The 22,610-nt window shown below is 44.7% G+C and overlaps 1 protein-coding gene across 1 annotated transcript in view; it reads right to left on the bottom strand.

The window, feature by feature from the left end:
- Window positions 1-22,610, bottom strand: part of LOC139272634 (spermatogenesis-associated protein 7 homolog) — a 296,319-nt gene that overhangs the window by 255,127 nt on the left and 18,582 nt on the right. The window contains exon 2 of the mRNA XM_070888711.1: window positions 190-264. Within this exon, the coding sequence (XP_070744812.1) occupies window positions 190-264 (75 nt within the window). The remainder of the gene's footprint in view (window positions 1-189; window positions 265-22,610) is intronic.

Genomic DNA, 22,610 nt, shown 5'->3' with positions numbered 1-22,610 from the left:
ATCAATTTATCTCCCGTAGTTTCTAGTACTTCTAACACAGATTTTGAATACGTTTAAAAAATGATTTACTTAAAGAACATAGCAAAATAAGAACATGTTAGATGGAATTTGTTATTATGTGAACTCAGTTTCCTTTTTTTTTGTTAACTTCAGCCTTACAACATACAAGTCATTTGTCCTGATACTTACGGCTGCTCTTTGTACTCATGTGCCCCTTAAATGGTCCCATCAGGGAGTACTTAGGGATCATGGCTGACTGACGTCCTAAGAAGCAGAGAAAGCAACTGTGAGTACAAACTGTGCCAAGCAAATTTACTACACTCAGGTTAAGCAATCCTAGTATTTGCTAGAAAAAGTAGGAAACAAACACACTTATTGAAGATTTTCAAGTTGTCAAGTTAATTGTTTGAAGCAGCTTTTCATCTTTTTGGTACAAAGCGGCCTTCCATGTCAATCATGCCATTTTACCATTTACAATGAAAGGATGTGAAACTTTTACAAATTGATTGCAGATGTGGAACATTTCATTGGTTTATCTGTTTCACAGCTGTTTTCTGATTTTTCTGCAGCAGTATAGTGATTTAACAATAAATAATTAAGTAGTGCAATTTTTACTGTGCCCAATATTTCAGCTTCGATAATATTTGTTTAATCAGGAGCACTATATTGTCACTTCTGCCATTTTCAGTACAGCAACAATATAGGGACAACACTAAGAGGGTGATTCTGTGATCCTCCCTGCGATCAAAGATGCGCTTCCTGTGAGTGCTGTTCCATGCTGGGACTGCTGGTCATAGAATCATCCCTTTAGTTCCATAACATTGTAATGTTCATCACAGTTCATTTATAAATAATAAAAATAAGTTTGTAGTAATTATCACTAGATGAATTAAAGGAAAAAATTTATAAGTAATTTTTCACACAACAGCAACTTGCATTTACATTGCGCTTTTGATGTAATAAAACATTCCAAGGCACGTCACAGGAGCATTATCAATCAAAATTTGACACCGAGACAAATAAGGAGATATTAGGACAGATGATTAACAGCTTGGTCAAAGAGGTAGGTTTTAAGGAGCATCTTAAAGGAGGAGAGAGGTAAAGAGGCGGAGAGTTTTAGGGAGGGAACTTCAGAGCTTAGGACCTAGGCAACTGAAGGCATGACCATCAGTGAAGAAGTGATTAAAATTAGGGATGCACAAAAGGCCAGACTTGGAAGAGCATAGAGATCTTGGAAGTTTGTAGGACTGTAGGAGGTTACAGAGATGGGGAGGGGCGAGGTAATGGAGAGATTTGAAACAAGGATGAGATTTTTAAAATTGAGGCCTTGCTGGACCGGGAGCCAATATAGGTCAGCAAGCACTGGGGTGATGGGTGAACCAGACTTGGTGCAAGTTAGGACATGGGCAGCAGAGTTTTGAATGAGCTCAAGTTTATGGAGGGTGGAAGATGGGATAAAGTTTTGGAATATTGAGGGCTGGATTTTCAGACTTCTGCTGCCCCTGCTCGCGCAATGGGCTGCAATGGTGTCAGTAAGCACTTTTGGGTGACCGGCCAGCTTCCAGCGTCCCGCCAAGAAATTTGGTGCCAGTTAGGAGAGGGCGTGGAGCATTACCGCCCGGAAGTGGCAAGCCGATGTGCAACGCCCCTGGTTGCGACACCGGCTCGATTATTGACTGCCGCCCAACCCGTAGTGCTCTGTGGAGCGCCCTGGTGGGAACTCCTGTGGAAGCAGGCCTTCCAAGCTCTAGCGACCTCAGTAATGTTGACCTCAGGTAGGTATGATTGTTTTCTTTTTTTTTGCGATTTATCTTGTAATGGCGTGAGTTATGTATTGGGAATGTTTTTTTCTGTTTTTCCCCCCCCAATGTCTCGCTTAGGAAACTCCGAGGCCAGCTATTGAGCTTGAGATTTTCGCCTGCTCAGCCAGCCTAACGCCCTAAAAGAAGTGTGCAATGCCTCCCTTAGCGCTCCGCTCCAAACTCCGGGCCCAGCCAATGAACTTAGTGGCTGAGAACGCAAACAATTTCCTGGCGCAAACTTTACCGCCCCACCGCTATTACTGCCCCGAAATGACCAGAACCGAAAATCTAGCCCTGATTGTAACGATTTTCTAAACATCGCCTCATCAGATATTATGAAATTATTTAAAAACTAACTACTGGCAGTAGGGTCTGAAACCAGAGGATACAGATTTAAAGTAATTTGTAAAGGAACCAGAGGGCAGATGAGATTTCTTTTTTACACAGCGAGTTGTTATGATTTGGAATGTACTGCCTGAAAGGGTACGGAAAGCAGATTCAATAGTAACTTTCAAAAGGTAATTGGATATATACTTGAAAAGGAAAAATTTGCATGAGTATGGGGAAAGGGCAGGCGAGTGGGACTAATTAGAAAGCTCTTTCAGAGAGCTGGCACAGGCATGGCGGGCCCAATGTCCTCCTTCTGTGCTCTGTGATAACGAGCACTCATCTTCAACTCAATGCTCGTCAGTGAAAAAGCCGGCATTAGAATTTATTAAAATTTAAAAATCTATTTTAGAAACATGTTGACAGAACTGGGTTGAAATGTTCTGTTAATGAACATGCAAATGTGGGCGAGCTTTCTTTTTTAATGAAAATATTCATTAAAAGAGCAAATACGCCATCATTACTCTGAATTATGATTAGCTTCAACAGATTTTGTTTTATTTTCCCATCTATTTTTATTGATATTTTGGAATATATTTGATTTTGCTGACAATCACATCAGGTGACCCAACTTCAAGGAGTTAGTCCAACAGCATTGTGAATTAATGTTGGTAGATACAGTCATTAGTCCAGCATGATTCATTGAAAGAGTTTCCTCATATGATGTCATTAGCACTCAGTGTTGAAATAAATATAAACAGGGTAAATAAAACATGGAGAACTGTGTGCCCATTACTCATAGCAAAGTATAATATGGTGGGGAAGTGCATAAGGCGCAGAAGGCCTGTGCACCAGGCCTGTAATAGACTCATTAACGCCTAAAAAAAAAGTTAATGAGATCCTTGCACCTGAACAGTGCTACTGGAGATCAGCACTTCTAAAAAGAAAGACTTGCATTTATATAGCACCTTTCACGACCATCGGACGTCTCAAAGCACTTTACAGCCAATGAAGTACTTTTGAAGTGTAGTCACTGTTGTAATGTGGGAAACAACATAAAACAATAGCTGGGCCATTAAGCCAATTGATTTATGGTCCATAAAGGAGAGTCTGTTAAAATTAACAAAATAAAAATGCAAAATAAGACAGGAAGGATTGGGGTTCTTGTGCATGAAACGTAAAATGTTAGCATGCAGGTACAGTAAGTAATCAGGAAGGCAAATGGAATGTTGGCCTTTATTGCAAAGGGGCTGAAGTATAAATGTCCTGCTCCAATTGTACAGGGCATTGGTAAGACCACACCTGGAGTACTGTGTACAGTATTGGTCTCCTTATTTAAGGAGGGATATACTTGCTTGGAAGCTGTTCAGAGAAGGTTCTCAAGGTTGATTCCTGAGATGAAGAAGTTGTTATGTGATGAAAGGTTGAGCAGGTTGGGCCTATACTCTTTGGTGTTTAGAAGAATGAGAGGTAATCTTATTGAAACATATAAGATTCTGAGGGGGCTTGATAGGGTTGATGTAGAGAGGATGTTTCCCATCATGGGGGAATCTAGAAGTAGGGGGCATAGTTTCAGACTAAGGGGTCTCCCATTTAAAACAGAAATGAGGAGGAATTTCTTCTCTCAGAGAGTCGTGAATCTTTGGAATTCTCTACCCCAGAGAGCTGTAGAGGCTGGGTCTTTGAATATATTTAAGGTGGAGATAGACAGATTTTTGAATGATAAGGGAGTCAAAGGTTATGGGGAGTTGAGGCCAGGATCAGATCAGCCATGATCTTATCGAATGGCGGAGCAGGCTCCAGGGACCAAATGGCCTACTCATGCTCCTATTTCTTATGTTCTTATGTTCTAAGCGGCCTCAGGGTGCAGCTTTTGGCAGATGGGCTTTTAAAATGTCCAGATTGTAAAGTTAAGAGTTTGGAAGTCTTGGTAATTTTTTGGGTGTTTTTTTTCTATAGAGCCAATTTTCCTTAAGGGCCAATTTTCACCCTGCTGAGTGGGCAGTCAAAATGGCCACAGCGACAATTCTGCTGCCTTCCTTTGGGTTGCAATCTTAATCTGTTATTTGAGCAAGTGAGTGGTATACTTGCTAGAAGGCAACAGTGTCCTTCTTTAAATATGTAGATTGGACATCTGCAAAGCAAGATTAAATTTCATAGTATTAGCAGGTGAGCTGGTGAAGGCTCCTTTTCCCAAAGGAGAATGGCACCATTCTCAGATGTGAATGTCTAACTAACTGTTACGCTGGAAGATTTTTCCAAAGTACATCAATCACAGCATGGGGTATATATATTGAATATTAGGAAGACTGAAGCCATTGTTTTCGATCCCCGCCACAAACTCCCTTCCCTAGCCACTGACTTCATCCCTCTCCCCAACTTCTGTCTGAGGCTGAACCACACTGCTCGCAACCTTGGTGTCATATTTGACCCTGAAATGAGCTTTCGACCACATATCCACAGCATCACTAAGACCGCCTATTTCCACCTCTATAATGTCGCCCGTCTCTGCCTTTGTCTCAGCTCATTCGCTGCTGAAACTCTCATCCATGCCTTGGTTACCTCCAGACTTGACTATTCTAATGCACTCCTGGGTGGCCTCCCACATTCTAGTGCAGGTGATCCAAAACGCGACTGCCTGAGTCCTGATGCACACCAAGTCTTTAGGTTTTTAGGAGCATCTTAAAGGAGGAAAGAGAGGTAGAGTGGCAGAGAGGTTTAGGCAGGGAGTTCCAGAGCTTGGGTCCTACGCAGCTGAAGTCATGGCCACCAATGGCTGAGCAGTTATAATCAGAGATTTTTAAGAGGGCAGAATTTGAGGAGCGCAGATATTTTGGGGGATTGTGAGGCTGAAGGCGATTATAGAGATAGAGAGGGGTGAGGCTGTGGATGGATTTGTAAACAAAGTAGAGGATTTTGAAATCGAGGTGTTGCTTAACCGGGAGTCACTATAGGTCAACGAGCACAGGGGTGATGGGTGCGAGTTCGGACACGGGCTGCCAAGGGCGATAGAGTATAAAAGCAGAGAAGTTCTGCTACAACTGTACAGGGTATTGGTGAGGCCACACAGGGAGTACTGCGCAGTTTTGGTCTTCGTATTTAAGGAAGGATATACTTGCATTGGAGGCTGTTCAGAGAAGGTTCACGAGGTTGATTCTGGAGATATGGGAGGTTGACTTCTGAAGATAGGTTGAGTAGATTGGGTCTGCACTCATTGGAGTTACGAAGAATGAGAGATGATCTTATTGAAACTTATAAGATAATGAGGGGGCTCGACAAGGTGGATGCAGTGAGGATATTTCCACTCATTGGGGAAACTAACACTAGGGTTCATAGTCTTAGAATAAGGGGCCGCCCATTTAAAACTAAGATGAGAAGAAATTCCTTCTATCGGAGGGTTGTAAATCTATTGAATTCTCTGCCCCAGAGAGCTGTGGAGGCTGGGTCATTGAATATATTTAAGGCGAAGATAGACAAATTTTTGAGCGATAAGGGAATAACAGGTTATGGTAAGCGGGCAGAGAGGTGGAGCTGAGTCCATGATGAAATCAGCCATGATATTGAATGGCGGAGCAGACTCAAGGGGCCAAATGGTCTATTCCTGCTCCTATTTCTTATGTTCTTATGTTTTGGATGACCTCACGTTTACATAGGGTAGAATGTTGGAGTAGTCAAGTCTAGAGGTAACAAGGGCATGGATGAGAGCTTCAGCAGCAGATGGGCAGAGACGGGCAATATTTCGGAGGTGGAAATGGGCAGTTTTAGTTATGCCACGGATATGTGGCCGGGAGCTCATTTCAGGGTCAAATATGACACCTAGATTGCATACAGTCTGGTTCAGCCTCAGACAGATGCTAGGGAGAGGGATGGAGTCGGTGGCTAGGGGGAACACAGTTTGTGGCGGGGACCAAAGACAATGGCTTCGGTCTTCCCAATATTTAATTGGAGAAAAATTCTGCTCATCCAGTACTGGATGTCGGACAAGCAGTCTGACAATTTAGAGACAATGGAGGGGTCGAGTGAAGTGGTGGTGAGATAGCATCATATCATCATCATCATAGGTGGTCCCTCAAAACGAGGATGACTTGCTTCCACGCCAAAAAAGGATGAGTTCACAGGTGCTTCGAATGAAGGACCCGAACTACATCCTCAAGAGTGGAAAATGCCTGTGTGTGGATTTTTTTTAACGTGTGGTGGCCGTTGTACACCAGCCACCACACGGGCTTGACAGAGCTAGGTCTTGGTCCAGTGGCAAGGATTACCCAAGACGACTGGAGACCAGCTCTGCTGCACGGACCTAGTGCGCACACATATCGCAGTGTGGGCTGGCCCGTGCTGCCCCTGGGCCCCTGGCCCCGAACTCACGCCTCCTCTGGGCCCCGATCACATCCCTCCACAGTCTCTCGCTGCTCCTTCGCCCCGACCTCGCCGTTCCTGCAGTACCTGCCCACGCTCCAATCACCGACCTGGACCTTGCTGACGTCATTCTTCGCTGCTGTCGTCCTCCTGTACCCTGGAGTGGTATGCCTCCCTGGAGTGGTATGCCTCCACGCTGCTCCTGGGACGCTCACCTCTGCTCCTTTTTATGAGGTGAGGTACAGTTGGGTGTTGTCAGCGTACATGTGGAAACTGATGCCGTGTTTTTGGATGATGTCACCAAGAGGTAGCATATAGATGAGAAATAGGAGAGGGCCGAGGATAGATCCTTGGGGGACATAAGAACATAATAAATAGAAGCAGGAATAGGCCATTCGGCCCCTCGAGCCTGCTGCGCCATTTAATACGATCATGGCTGATCCAATCATGGACTTCCCCGCCCGCTCTCCATTACCCCTTATCGTTTAAGAAACTGTCTATCTCTGTCTTAAATTTATTCAATGTCCCAGCTTCCACAACTCTCTGAGGCAGCGAATTCCACAGATTTACAACTCTCTGAGAGAAGAAATTCCTCCTCATCTCTGTTTTATATGGGCGGCCCCTTATTCTAAGACCATGCCCTCTAGTTCTTGTCTCCCCCATCACTGGAAACATCCTCTCTGCATCCACCTTGTCAAGCCCCCTCATAATCTGATACGTTTCAATAAGATCACCTCTCATTCTTCTTAATTCCAATGCATGCAGGCCCAACCTATTCAACCTTTCTTTATGTCAACCCCCTCATCTCCAGAATCAACCTAGTGAACCTTCCCTGAACTGCCTCCAAAGCAAGTATATCCTTTCTTAAATATGGAAACTAAAACTCTACACAGTATTCCAGGTGTGGCCTCACCAATACCCTGTATAACTGTAGAGGTAACGATGCGGGAGTGGGAAGAGAAGCCATTTAAACATAGGAGAACCCACCTGTAAATCACCAGAGGAGAACCCACCTGTAAGTAACCATGGTGAATTAGCAAAGAGGCAGATGCAAAGCTGTGCCATCTGCTGCAAGATTTGGCTGCAAATAGGAGGTGGGTGGGGTGGTTTGACCCATCCACCTCCACAGAGGTGTGTGGGGGGCCTGACCCATCCACCTCCATGGCACGAACCTGGTATTGCAGTACTTCCAGGAACGGTGCAGTGGCTCTAGGCCTTTTGGCTAAGAGCATTGGCGCAGAGTGATCCTTGATGTGTGCAAGGTGACCTCTGGTGTTTGTGATGTGACAAAGAATTGGAAAGATTGGCAACGAATAAAAATTAAAAAAAAAAAAGACACCTTGCAGCAGAGGATTGGGACATGCTGAGACTGCACCTCCTTTTAGCCAAGCTGCAATGTTGACCTATGGCAATAGTGGCACAGAGGGCAAGCCTCCTCAGCAGTAGCTCATGCTGCACCACTCTCAACTGCACATGTTATATCACCTCTCCTTCATACCCCACTACCAACCTGGTGTATGTTGCCTACCATCTTCCTACATGACCACTGGTCTTATGAGTAGTGAAAAGCAGAAAAGAGCACCAGCATGCTCTGGTTTGAGGAAAATGAATGCCAGCATCAATTACGGGATACGGGGGACGCGAGTAACAGCGTGAGCTAGGGGAAAATGTGAACTGAGGGAAATGGGTGCCAGCAAGAGCTGTAGATGGTAAGGGTGGAAGAGTGACATGATTTGGTGAAGGGAGAGAAGAGTGCAATTTCTTTGGAAGAAATTAGGAAAAAAACCTTCAATGTTTGCCACAATTTTCTGCGATATTCCAGTGATTTTGGTTATAACATTCTATTTACTTATGTATCAATCTTGAAAAGGTCAGCAATAATGGTCAGTCAGCTCACCATGCTTGAAGTGTTATTGTCCCCTTATATTGTTGTTCCAATTTGGCAACTGGTAAATTTTCTTACTATGATAAGTTTAATGTATCAACAAAATTATGAATTAACTGGTAAACAGTACTGACATTTGAAATGAAATAGTAAAATTCCTTATTTTCTTTTATGTATTGCCTTTCATTTTATCTTCCCACATTTCTTTTCTCAGCATTTGTTAGTGAGATGAGGAAGAAGCATATTCCCACAAGGGAAAAGGAACTGCTTCACTGGAAAGGGCTGAAAAACGAATGTATCGACAGGGCATCTAATCAGCGCAGTCATACAAAACAAAAATAGAAATGTGCACTAGCTCATGAAATAATGTACAGTACAACTAAGCTAGACTATTTTTGTATGGGTACTTACCTACATTAAAGGGAGTTCAACCCTATATACAAAATATATACAAAACTAAAAATAATTCTGAATTGTAGGGAAATTGTGGTGAACCCAACCACAGGTTAAGTTTCTTGTATGATTTCAGTATTGAAAGTGAATAACAAACTACACAGAATGGAACCAGGTAACATTGACAGATTTTGTTTACCTTTGTGTCAAACACCCTTGGGACTTGAATCTAGATAATTGGATCGATTTTACGAATGTGTGATACTGTAGGGAGCTGGCCATGCATATCGTGCTACCCACAATTTTCCATCTATTAATTTGTCATAAAGCTCCATGCTGGTAGCACACATTGAAAACACATTGCTTAAAAATCAAATGCCCAGAATTTGCAGACAGCAGCGAAGTGATGGCACTCGCCACAGGCCTCGAAGAAAGCTGCTCACAAAGATCTAGCTATCTCTGTGGCATGAATTTCACCTCTCCCAATGTTAATTTTATTTTGCTGCTAAGTCAAGGGGATCTCCAGCGTCCAGCAACAATGATGTCATCAAGGCCTCACCAGGCAATCACATTGAAGAATTGTCACAGGCAGTTGGAGCAGCGCGAGTCCGGGGTTGGTGAGGCCTATAAAAGGCCCAGCGGTAGAGTGAGGCGGCGGCAGTTGGAGCAGCGCGAGTCCGGGGTTGGTGAGGCCTATAAAAGGCCCAGCGGTAGAGTGAGGCGGCGGCAGTTGGAGCAGCGTGAGTCCGGGGTTGGTGAGGCCTATAAAAGGCCCAGCGGAAGAGTGAGGCAGCGGCAGTTGGAGCAGCGCGAGTCCGGGGTTGGTGAGGCGTGCTTGTGCAGCTACAGGGAGAAGGCAAAAAAGAAACAGAAAGGTGATGTCACAGCCAAACGGGTAAGTGATTGGCTGGTGATTGGGGAGTAGTTTTTCTTTCTTCTCTTTAACAGTGAGTAAACTTTAACATTATTGTTGCCTATCTAAAGGTTAAGTCATGGCAGAAGAGCTCGGTCGTGTGTTATGCTCCTCCTGTACCATGTGGGAACTCAGGGACGACTCCAGTGTCCCTGATGACTCCATGTGCGGGAAGTGTATCCACCTCCAGCTCCTGACGGTCCGCGTTGCGGAGTTGGAGCTGAGGGTGGATTCACTCTGGAGCATCCACGATGCTGAGAATGACGTGAGTATCACGTGTAGCGAGTTGGTCATACCACAGGAGAAGGGTCCACAGCCAGATAGGGAATGGACGACCAGCAGGAAGAGCAGTGCAAAGAAGGTAGTGCAAGGGTCCCCTGCGGTCATCCACCTGCAAAACAGATACACTGCTTTGAGTACTGTTGAGGGAGATGACTCATCAGGGGAGGGCAGCAGCAGCCAAGTTCATGGCACTGGGGCTGGCTCTGTTGCACAGGAGGGCAGGAAAAAGAGTGGGAGAGCGATAGTGATAAGGGATTCAATTGTTAGGGCAATAGATCGGTGTTTCTGCGGCTGCAACCGAGACTCCAGGATAGTATGTTGCCTCCCTGGTGCAAAGGTCAAGGATGTCTCGGAGCGGGTGCAGGACATTCTAAAAAGGGAGGGAGAACAGCCAGTTGTCGTGGTGCCAACGACATAGGTAAAAAAAAGGGATGAGGTCCTACGAAACGAATTTAAGGAGCTAGGAGCTAAATTAAAAAGTAGGACCTCAAAAGTAGTAATCTCGGGATTGCTACCAGTACCACGTGTTAGTCAGAGTAGGAATCGCAGGCTAGCGCAGATGAATACATGGCTTGAGCAGTGGTGCAGCAGGGAGGGATTCAAATTCCTGGGGCATTGGAACCGGTTCTGGGGGAGGTGGGACCAGTACAAACCGGACGGTCTGCACCTGGGCAGGATCGGAACCAATGTCCTGGTGGGAGTGTTTGCTAGTGCTGTTGGGGAGGAGTTAAGCTAATATGGCAGGGGAATGGGAACCAATGGAGAGAGACAGAGGGAAACAAAAAGGAGACAAAAGCAAAAAACAGAAAGGAGATTTGAAAAAGTGGAGGGCAGAGAAGCGCAAGACAAAGAACAAAAAGGACCACTGTACAACAAAATTCTAAAAGGACAAAGGGTGTTAAAAAAACAAGCCTGAAGGCTTTGTGTCTTAATGCAAGGAGTATCCGTAATAAGGTGGATGAATTAACTATGCAAATAGATGTTAACAAATATGATGTGATTGGGATTACGGAGACGTGGCTCCAGGATGATCAGGGCTGGGAAATCAACATCCAGGGGTATTCAACATTCAGGAAGGATAGAATAAAAGGAAAAGGAGGTGGGGTAGCATTGCTGGTTAAAGAGGAGATTAATACAACAGTTAGGAATTACATTAGCTTGAATGATGTGGAATCTATATGGGTAGAGCTGCAGAACACCAAAGGGCAAAAAACGTTAGTGGGAGTTGTGTACAGACCTCCAAACAGTAGTAGTGATGTTGGGGAGGGCATCAAACAAGAAATTATGGGTGTATGCAATAAGGGTGCAGCAGTTATAATGGGTGACTTTAATATGCACATAGATTGGGCTAACCAAACTGGAAGCAATACGGTGGAGGAGGATTTCCTGGAGTGCATAAGGGATGGTTTTCTAGACCAATATGTCAAGGAACCAACTAGGGGAGAGGCCATCTTAGACTGGGTGTTGTGTAATGAGAGAGGATTAATTAGCAATCTCGTTGTGCGAGGCCCCTTGGGGAAGAGTGACCATAATATGATGGAATTCTGCATTAGGATGGAGAATGAAACAGTTAATTCAGAGACCATGGTCCAGAACTTAAAGAAGGGTAACTTTGAAGGTATGAGACGTGAATTGGCTAGGATTGATTGGCGAATGATACTTGAGGGGTTGACTGTGGATGGACAATGACAGACATTTAGAGACCGCATGGATGAACTACAACAATTGTACATTCCTGTCTGGCATAAAAATAAAAAAGCGAAGGTGGGCCAGCCGTGGCTATCAAGGGAAATCAGGGATAGTATTAAAGCCAAGGAAGTGGCATACAAATTGGCCAGAAATAGCAGCGAATCCAGATACTGGGAGAAATTTAGAACTCAGCAGAGGAGGACAAAGGGTTTGATTAGGGCAGGGAAAATGGAGTACGAGAAGAAGCTTGCAGGGAACATTAAGACGGATTGCAAAAGTTTCTATAGATATGTAAAGAGAAAAAGGTTAGTAAAGACAAACGTAGGTCCCCTGCAGTCAGAATCAGGGGAAGTCATAACGGGGAACAAAGAAATGGCGGACCAATTGAACAAGTACTTTGGTTCGGTATTCACTAAGGAGGACACTAACAACATTCCGGATATAAGAAGGGTCAGAGGGTCTAGTAAGGAAGAGGAACTGAGGGAAATCCTTATTAGTCGGGAAATTGTGTTGGGGAAATTGATGGGATTGAAGGCCGATAAATCTCCAGGGCCTGATGGACTGCATCCCAGAGTACTTAAGGAGGTGGCCTTGGAAATAGCGGATGCATTGACAGTCATTTTTCAACATTCCATTGACTCTGGATCAGTTCCTATGGAGTGGAGGGTAGCCAATGTAACCCCACTTTTTTAAAAAGGAGGGAGAGAGAAAACAGGGAATTATAGACCGGTCAGCCTGACATCGGTAGTGGGTAAGATGATGGAATCAATTATTAAGGATGTCATAGCAGCGCATTTGGAAAGAGGTAACATGATAGGTTCAAGTCAGCATGGATTTGTGAAAGGGAAATCATGCTTGACAAATCTTCTGGAATTTTTTGAGGATGTTTCCAGTAGAGTGGACAAGGGAGAACCATTTGATGTGGTATATTTGGACTTTCAAAAGGCTTTCGACAAGGTTCCACACAAGAGATTAATGTGCAAAGTTAAAGCACATGGGATTAGGGGTAGTGTGCTGACATGGATTGAGAAATGGTTGTCAGACAGGAAGCAAAGAGTAGGAGTAAATGGGTACTTTTCAGAATGGCAGACGGCGAGTAGTGGGGTACCGCAAGGTTCTGTGCTGGGGCCCCAGCTGCTAACACTGTATATTAATGATTTAGACGAGGGGATTAAATGTAGTATCTCCAAATTTGCAGATGACACTAAGTTAGGTGGCAGTGTGAGCTGCGAGGAGGATGCTATGAGGCTGCAGAGCGACTTGGATAGGTTAAGTGAGTGGGCAAATGCATGGCAGATGAAGTATAATGTGGATAAATGTGAGGTTGTCCACTTTGGTGGTAAAAACAGAGAGACAGACTATTATCTGAATGGTGACAGATTCGGAAAAGGGGAGGTGCAACGAGATCTGGGTGTCATGGTACATCAGTCATTGAAGGTTGGCATGCAGGTACAGCAGGCGGTTAAGAAAGCAAATGGCATGTTGGCCTTCATAGCGAGGGGATTTGAGTACAGGGGCAGGGAGGTGTTGCTACAGTTGTACAGGGCCTTGGTGAGGCCACACCTGTAGTATTGTGTACAGTTTTGGTCTCCTAACTTGAGGAAGGACATTCTTGTTATTGAGGGAGTGCAGCGAAGGTTCACCAGACTGATTCCCGTGATAGCGGGAGTGACCTATCAAGAAAGACTAAATCAACTGGGCTTGTATTCACTGGAGTTCAGAAGAATGAGAGGGGACCTTATAGAGACGTTTAAAATTCTGATGGGTTTAGACAGGTTAGATGCGGGAAGAATGTTCACAATGTTGGGGAAGTCCAGAACCAGGGGTCAAAGTCGAAGGATAAGGGGTAAGCCATTTAGGACCGAGATGAGGAGAAACTTCTTCACCCAGAGAGTGGTGAACCTGTGGAATTCTCTACCACAGAAAGTTGTTGAGGCCAATTCACTAAATATATTCAAAAAGGAGTTAGATGTAGTCCTTACTACTGGGGGGATCAAGGGGTATGGCAAGAAAGCAGGAATGGGGTACTGAAGTTGCATGTTCAGCCATGAACTCATTGAATGGCGGTGCAGGCTAGAAGGGCTGAATGGCCTACTCCTGCACCTATTTTCTATGTTTCTATGTTTCTACAACAAACCAGGAAGTAAAATGCACAGATTTTCCTTCACTTAAATTAATCATTTTACACAGAGCAAAATAAAGATTGGGACATACAGATGGGATTAAGATAGAAGCTGAAATATCATAAACAAAATTATTATATTAAAAAACATGGATTATCATAATGGAAAAAATTGACATTCTACCAATATTAAGTTAGATTTTCAGGGTCAGAATGGTTATTCAGCAGTCAATACACCATTAAAAGGAATTTTTAAACAGCAATATTTCAGCGAAAAGGGGAAGTTTTTGTCAATTCGGTATGAATTGAATTAATTGCGGGGGCTCCAGGAAGTTCCACAAGGCAACCTGTGGAGGAGCAGGGAATGACTGACAGCGACTTCTGGATTTTTGCATTTAACTACACATGTGCAGACTCCAGAAGTTGCTGTCAGTTTCAGAGGACTAATTACGGTGAACGCTGACAGTTTTGCCGTCATTACAACCGCAAATTCAGGGTCAATGCCTTATAACTGCCGTTTTACTGGGGTTTCCGCAGCTCTTCTACCAATGATATGGTGGCCAATCGGGAACATCCCGACGGAAATTTATCACCATTGGTTATTAAGCCTTTGAAACAAAGTTATCAGTATACCATGCCACCTAACCAGTATTCACATGCACAAGAAGCACAAGTGTAAGAGTTTTATTTTAAAAAGTTAAACTTGGTGATTATAACTTCGAAGGCATATTTCTACAAATGAATTAGACTTAATAAGATGATTTATATCAATAGATTTGGTTGATGGTCAGACTAGCTGAAGTAATATTCACTATAGTAGATTAAAGGGTGAGACTTTCCATTTACATCAATATCACCCAAAAATGGGTGATTTTTCTGGTGATAGTGGTTTTATTATTTTTCACGATCATCGGAATATCGCCAATTTAAAAACCACGAGTTTCGCTTTTTGAATTTGGGTGATAGCCATAGTGATGTGAAATGGGCGATGGCGATTTATTCCGTCGTGCATGCGCATGCGTGGTATTATTTTTAGGTGATTAACTTTTCCCGCGATTCATGAGGTCAGGGGTCATCTGCGCATGCTCAGATCACTTGAAAGAGAGAGAGAGAGAGAGAGCGAGAGAGAGAGTAAGTAGAGAAAGCAGAGCAAGCAGTTGATTGAAAAGCAGATGATAAAAATTCAAATGGATTACGTGGAGTCAGGAGCGTTGGTGTTGGTGAGGTGGCAGAGGTGGGTGAGGGGAGTGATGTGGCAGAGATGGGTGGGAGAAGGAGAGCAATTAGGTTTTCGGAGGAAGCGAATGCTACCCTGGTCCATGAGGTGGAAACTCGTTGGGCTCAATTAACTCGGGTTGGTCGTGGAAAACACCCCTCCCACTCCCCCCCCCCCTCGTGTATATCAGAGGATATGGCAGAGATCGACGAGGTAGTTTCATTGGCGGCCTACAATGTCCATGAGCCAAACCAGTGCCACAACGCTGGTATGACCTGGTTGGTTCTGGAAGAATAAGTATTAAATTATTACATTTATAATTGTAATGATGCAATGACTCATTAACAGAGAACTAACAGATAACAGAGAGTCTGGATAAATGGTTCATTCTCTGGTTGGCAACCACTAACTAGTGGGGTGCCGCAGAGATCAGTGCTGGTACACCAACTATTTACAATCTATATTAACAACTTGGAAGAAGGGACCGAGTGTAATGTAGCCAAGTTTGCTGACGATACAAAGATGGGAGGAAAAGCAATGAATGAGGAGGACAAAAAAAATCTGCAAAAAGACATAGACAGGCTAAGTGAGTGGGCAAAAATTTGGCAGATGGAGTATAATGTTGGAAAGTGTGAGGTCGTATACTTTGGCAGAAAAAATCAAAGAGCAAGTTCTTATTTAAATGGAGAAAAATTGCAAAGTGTCGCAGTACAGCGGGACCTGGGGGTGGTTGTGCATGAAACACAAAAGGATAGTATGCAGGTACAGCAGGCGATCAGGAAGGCCTATGGTATCTTGGCCTTTATTGCAAAGGGGATGGAGTATAAAAGCAGGGAAGTCTTACTACAGCTATATAAGGTATTGGTGAGGCCACACCCCTGAAATACTGATTGTAGTTTTGGTTTCCATATTTACGAAAGGATATTCTTGCTTTTGTGGCAGTTCAGAGAAGGTTCACTCGGTTGATTCTGGGGATGAGGGGGTTGACTGATGGGGAAAGGTTGAGTAGGTTGGGCCTCCACTCATTGGAATTGGAGCAGTCCAGGGAGCGTCGATAGGCGGGAGTTCGGGAGGCGAGCGGCCTACAAAAGGCCCGTCAGCGAGTAGTCCGGGGAGCGTCGAGAGGCGGGAGTTCGGGAGGCGAGTGGCCTACAAAAGGCCCGTCAGCGAGCAGTCCGGGGAGCGTCGAGAGGCGGGAGTTCGGGAGGCGAGCAGCCTACAAGAGGCCAGCCAGTGCAGCTGCAGCAGGGAGGCAAAAAGAAGTAGAAAGAAATTGAAAGGTGATGTCACAGCCAAAGGGGTAAGTGGTGATTGGTAAGTAGTTTTTCTTTATCAGTAAGTAACCTTTAGCATTGTTTTTGCCAAATTAAGTTTATCTAAGGGTTAAGTCATAGCAGGACAGCTCGGACATGTGTTATGCTCCTTCTGTACTATGTGGGAAGTCAGGAACGCTTCCAGTGTCCCTGACGACAACGTGTGCGGGAAGTGTATCCGCCTGCAGCTCCTGACGGACCGCATTGCGGCCCTGGAGCTGCGGGTGGATGAACTCTGGAGCATCCACATTGCTGAGAATGACGTGAATAGCACGTTTAGCGAGTTGGTCTTACCACAGGTAAAGGGTACACAGCCAGATAATAAATGGGTGACCAACAGGAAGAGCAGTGCAAGGAAGGTAGTGCAGGGGTCCTCTGCAGTCATCCGCCTGCAAAATAGATACACCGCTTTGGGTATTGTTGAGGGGGATGACTCATCAGGGGAGAGCAGCAGCAGCCAAGTTCATGGCACTGTGGCTGGCTCTGCTGCACAGGAGGGCAGGAAAAAGAGTGGGAGAGCTATAGTGATAAGGGATTCAATTGTAAGGGGAATAGATAGGCGTTTCTGTGGCCGCAATCGAGACTCCAGGATGGTACGTTGCCTCCCTGGTGCAAGGGTCAAGGATGGCTCGGAGTGGGTGCAGGACATTCAGAAAAGGGAGGGTGAACAGCCAGTTGTTGTGGTGCATATAGGTAAAAAATGGGATGAGGTCCGACAAGACGAATTTAGGGAGCTAGGAGCTAAATTAAAAAGTAGGACCTCAAAAGTAGTAATATCAGGATTGTTACCAGTGCCACGTGCTAGTCAGAGTATGAATCGCAGGATAGCTCAGATGAATACGTGGCTTGAGGAATGGTGCAAAAGAGAGGGATTCAAATTCCTGGGACATTGGAACCGGTTCTGAGGGAGGTGGGACCAGTACAAACCGGATGGTCTGCACCTGGGCAGGACTGGAACCAATGTCCGAGGGGGAGTATTTGCTAGTGCTGTTGGGGAGGAGTTAAACTAACATGGCAGGGGGATGGGAACCTATGCAGGGAGACAGAGGGAAATAAAATGGAGACAGAAGCAAAAGATAGAAAGGAGAATAGTAAAAGTGGAGGGCAGAGAAACCCAAGGCAAAAAACAAAAAGGGCCACATTACAGAAAAATTCTAAAGGGGCAAAGTGTGTTAAAAAGACAAGCCTGAAGGCTCTGTGCCTCAATGCGAGGAGTATTCGGAATAAGGTGGACGAATTAACTACGCAGAAAGCAGTTAACGGATATGATGTAATTGGCATCATGGAGACATGGCTCCAGGGTGACCAAGGCTGGGAACTCAACATCCAGAGGTATTCAACATTTAGGAAGGATAGGCAGAAATGAAAAGGAGGCGGGGTGGCGTTGCTGGTTAAAGAGGAAATTAATGCAATAGTAAGAAAGGACATTCGCCTGGATGATGTGGAATCGGTATGGGTGGAGCTGCGGAATACCAAAGAGCAGAAAACGCTAGTGGGAGTTGTGTATAGACCACCAAACGGTAGTAGTGAGGTTGGGGACAGCATCAAACAAGAAATAAGAGATGTGTGCAATAAAGGTACAGCAGTTATCATGGGTGACTTTAATCGACGTATTGATTGGGCTAACCAAACTGGTAGCAATGCGGTGGAGGAGGATTTCCTGGAGTGTATTAGGGATGGTTTTCTAGAATAATATGTCGAGGAATCAACTCGAGAGCTGGCCATCCTAGACTGGGTGATGTGTAACGAGAAGGGACTAATTAGCAATCTTGTTCTGCGAGGCCCCTTGGGGAAGAGTGACCATAATATGGTAGAATTCTTTATTAAGATGGAGAATGACACAGTTAATTCGGAAACTAGGGTCCTGAACTTAAGAAAAGGTAACTTTGACGGTATGAGCCATGAATTGGCTGGAGTAGACTGGCAAAGGATAGTTAAAAGGTTGACGTTGGATTAACAATGTCAAACATTTAAAGATCACATGGATGAACTTCATAATTGTACATCCCTGTCTGGAGTAAAAATAAAAAGGAGAAGGTGGCTCAACCAAGGCTTACAAGGGAAATTAAGGATAGCGTTAAAGCCAAGGAAGAGGCATATAATTTGGCTAGAAAAAGCAACAAACCTGAGGACTGGTAGAAATTTAGAATTCAACAGAGGTGGACTGAGGGTTTAATTAGGAGGAGGAAAATAAGAGTACGAGAGGAAGCTTGCCTGGAACATAAAAACTGACTGCAAAAGCGTCTATAAATATGTGAAGAGAAAAAGATTAGTGAAGACAAACGTAGGTCCCTTGCATTCGGATTCTAGTGAATTCATAATGGGGAACAAAGAAATGGCAGACCAATTGAACAAATACTTTGGTTCTGTCTACACGAGGGAAGACACAAATAACCTTCCGAATGTACTAGGGGACAGTGGGTCTAGTGACAAGGAGGAACTGAAGGATATCCTTATTCGGCAGGAAATTGTGTTAGGGAAATTGATGGGATTGAAGGCCGATAAATCCCCAGGGCCTGATAGTCTGCATCCCAGAGTATTTAAGGAATTGGCCCTAGAAATAGTGGATGCATTGGTGATCATTTTCCAAGAGTCTTTCGACTCTGGATCAGTTCCTATGGACTGGAGGGTAGCTAATGTAACACCACTTTTTTAAAAAGGAGGGAGAGGGAAAACGGGTAATTATAGACCGGTTAGCCTGACATCAGTAGTGGGGAAAATGTTGAAATCAATCATTAAGGATGAAATAGCAGCGCATTTGGAAAGCAGTGACAGGATCGGTCCAAGTCAGCATGGATTTATGAAAGGGAAATCATGCTTGACGAATCTTCTGGAATTTTCTAAGGATGTAACTAGCAGAGTGGACAAGGGAGAACTAGTGGCTGTGGTGTATTTGGACTTTCAAAAGGCTTTTGACAAGGTCCCGCACAAGAGATTGATGTGCAAAATGAAAGCGCATGGTATTGGGGGTAATGTATTGACGTGGATAGAGAACTGGTTGGCAGAAACAGAGAGTCGGGATAAACAGGTACTTCTCAGAATGGCAGGCAGTGGCTAGTGGAGTGCCGCAGGGCGCAGTGCTGGGACCCCAGCTCTTTACAATATACATTAACGATTTAGATGAAGGAATTGAGTGTAATATCTCCAAGTTTGCAGATGATACTAAACTGGGTGGCGGTGTGAGCTGTGAGGGGGACGCTAAGAGGCTGCAGGGTGACTTGGACAGGTTAGGTGAGAGGGCAAATGCATGGCAGATGCAGTATAATGTGGATAAATGTGAGGCTATCCATTTTGGGGGCAAAACACGAAGGCAGAATATTAGCTGAATGGCGGCAGATTAGGAAAAGGGGAGGTGCAACGAGACCTGGGTGTCATGGTTCATCAGTCATTGAAAGTTGGCATGCAGGTACAGCAGACGGTGAAGAATGCAAATGGTATGTTGGCCTTCATCGCCAGGGGATTTGAATATAGGAGCAGGGAGGTCTTACTGTACAGGGCCTGAGTGAGGCCTCACCTGGAATATTGTGTTCAGTTTTGGTCTCCTAATCTGAGGAAGGATGTTCTTGCTATTGAGGGAGTGCAGCGAAGGTTCACCAGACTGATTCCAGGGATGGCTGGACTGTCATATGAGGAGAGACTGGATCAACTGGGCCTTTATTCACTGGAATTTAGAAGGATGAGAGGGGATCTCATAGAAACATAAGATTCTGACGGGACTGGACAGTTTAGATGCGGGAAGAATGTTCCCGATGTTGGGAAAGTCCAGAACCAGGGGACATAGTCTTAGGATAAGGGGTAGGCCATTTAGGACTGAGATGAGGAGAAACTTCTTCACTCAGAGAGTTGTTAACCTGTGGAATTCCCTACCGCAGAGAGTTGTTGATGCCAGTTTATTGGATATATTCAAGAGGGAGTTAGATATTACCCTTATGGCTAAGGGGATCAAGGTGTATGGAGAGAAAGCAGGAAAGGGGTACTGAGGGAGTGATCAGCCATGATCTTATTGAATGGCGGTGCAGGCTCAAAGGGCCGAATGGCCTACTCCTGCACCTATTTTCTATATTTCTATGAATTCAGAAGAATGAGAGGTGATCTTATCGAGATGTATAAGATTATGAGGGGGCTTGACAGAGTGGATGCAGAGAGGATGTTTCCACCGATGGGGGAGACTCAAACTAGAGGGCACAATCTTTGATTAAGGGGCCGCCCATTTAAAACAGAGATGAGGAGAAATTTTTTCTCTCAGAGAGTTGTGAATTTGTGGAATTCGCTGCCTCACAGAGCTGTGGAAGCTGGGACACTGAATAAATTTAAGACAGAAATAGACGGTTTCTTAAACGTTAAGGGGATAAGGGGTTATGGGGAGCAGGCAGGGAAGTGGAGCTGAGTCCATGATCGGATCAGCCATGATCTTATTGAATGGCAGAGCAGACTCGAGGGGCCGTATGGCCCTGTTCCTATTTCTTATGTTCTTATTAAAATGTAGATCTGCCAGATTAATTTTGGTGTCATGCATTAGTTCCTAACCACAATCTTATTAATTTTATTTTCCAACCGTAGATATAACCATGCATTCAATTGCATACAAAGCATATTAGCATATAACGTTAACAATGCATAGCATGGGTGATGACTAATTGTGGATTATCTGTGTGTTCTGTGTGTTGCGTAATAGTAATTGTATCTAGTAATATCTGTAATTAGCTTCTGCCGTGCTCTTGTCACCTTTGCAGAGGAAAATTTCCAAAAACAGAGCAGAGCAGAAGCGGGCCGGAGGAGGACCTGTCGAACTGTGCCAGCGCACAGATTTGGAGGAGCAGGCCTTGGCACTAATGGATGTGCATAACTGTTAGGCCACCCGTGGTGGTGCTGAACCCGTTGTTGCGCCACGTGAGTGATGTATAAATTATTGGTGATTTAAAGTAATTTAATGCCATTTCAGTATAATATGATTGATGTAATGTTATGTAATTAATGATGGGTTTATGAAATATCATTGTAATGCCATGCAGACTCTGTACTTTCATGATGTTAATTATATGTGATGTTTGTCAGTGATATTTATAGCCATAGTGTTGCTCCTCGTACATATGCCTGCGTAGCGTAAGATTTCTCATGTCACCCTGACCTCCCCTTCTCTTCTACTAACCTCATTCATGTTTTCTAGATCGCCAGGCTCCCTAGGTGCAATCAGGAAGCGTTGAGACATCAAGAGATTCACCACTCTTTGTTGAGGCCTTGTTGACCACCGAGGACACCAGCGAGGAGGCGGATGATGAGCCTCAAGCAGGGCTGCTCCAATGTTCCTGCGGCCATGTCTTCTTCCACTGAGGGAGCAGCGGAGCCAAGCCCCTTGCAGCAGGGCACCCCAAGTGCTCCAATGCCTACCTCGACCCCGCGGAGGTCGGTTTGGCGAGGTAGGATTGCTCAACAACAGGCAGATGTCAACCTGGACATGATTGAACTGTCAAGGACGAGCGTCAACATTGGTTGAGAGCTCCTCCAGGCAATGAATAGATTGACCGGTCACATTGCCGCACTGACTGCGTGAATTTCGGAGGACATGGTGCAGATAGTTGCGGCAATGCGGAGAATGGCCGATTCCATCGATGCCATGCGGCAGGCGGTGATCTCGGGATACGGCACTGCAGCCCAAGGTGCTGTACCGCGCATGTCGACAGATGCGAGTTAGGAGGAAGCAGTTGCTTGTGATTCGGAAGATATTTATTTGGAAACGTTTTCTCCAGCTTCCCCAGCTTCTATTGTGACTCTGCCACCTTCAGCCCCCACACAGCAGCAGCACTCGAGGCGCCCTGTTGCAAGGCGGCTTGGTGTGAATGTGGGTAGAAAGTGGGGTGCAAGTAGGAAAGGGGGGATTCAGACCGGCTGGGGATAGAGGCAAAGGGAGCAGGTAGGCGGGGCGGGGGGGGGGGGGGGCACATTATTCTTGTTTTTGTATTATTATTATTGTTATTATAAATTTGTTGACTGTTGGGGGGGGGGCGGGGGTATGTGGGTGAGTGTTTGTGTCATGTTATATTATAATTGATAATTGTTGAAAAATTGTTGTTAAATATTGTTGTCCTTAAAAAATAATTCATTGTTGGGGTTGGTGGTGGGGGCCGGGGGGGGGTGGGGTGGTGGAGATGGGTGTTTATGTTCATGTATATGTTTATTTTTTTCACTTTAGTTTGTTTAAACATTTTTTTTCAATGTTGTAATTATTAAATTTTTTTATTTCACTTAACATTGTTGTGCAGTGGCTTCCAATAACAGAAAGGTTAAACATCAATACAAGGGTTGCAAACAATG

Source organism: Pristiophorus japonicus, chromosome 9 (genome assembly GCF_044704955.1).
Source record: "Pristiophorus japonicus isolate sPriJap1 chromosome 9, sPriJap1.hap1, whole genome shotgun sequence".
NCBI classification, from domain to species: Eukaryota; Metazoa; Chordata; class Chondrichthyes; family Pristiophoridae; genus Pristiophorus; species Pristiophorus japonicus.
This window is presented reverse-complemented; position numbering and strand designations above follow the sequence as displayed.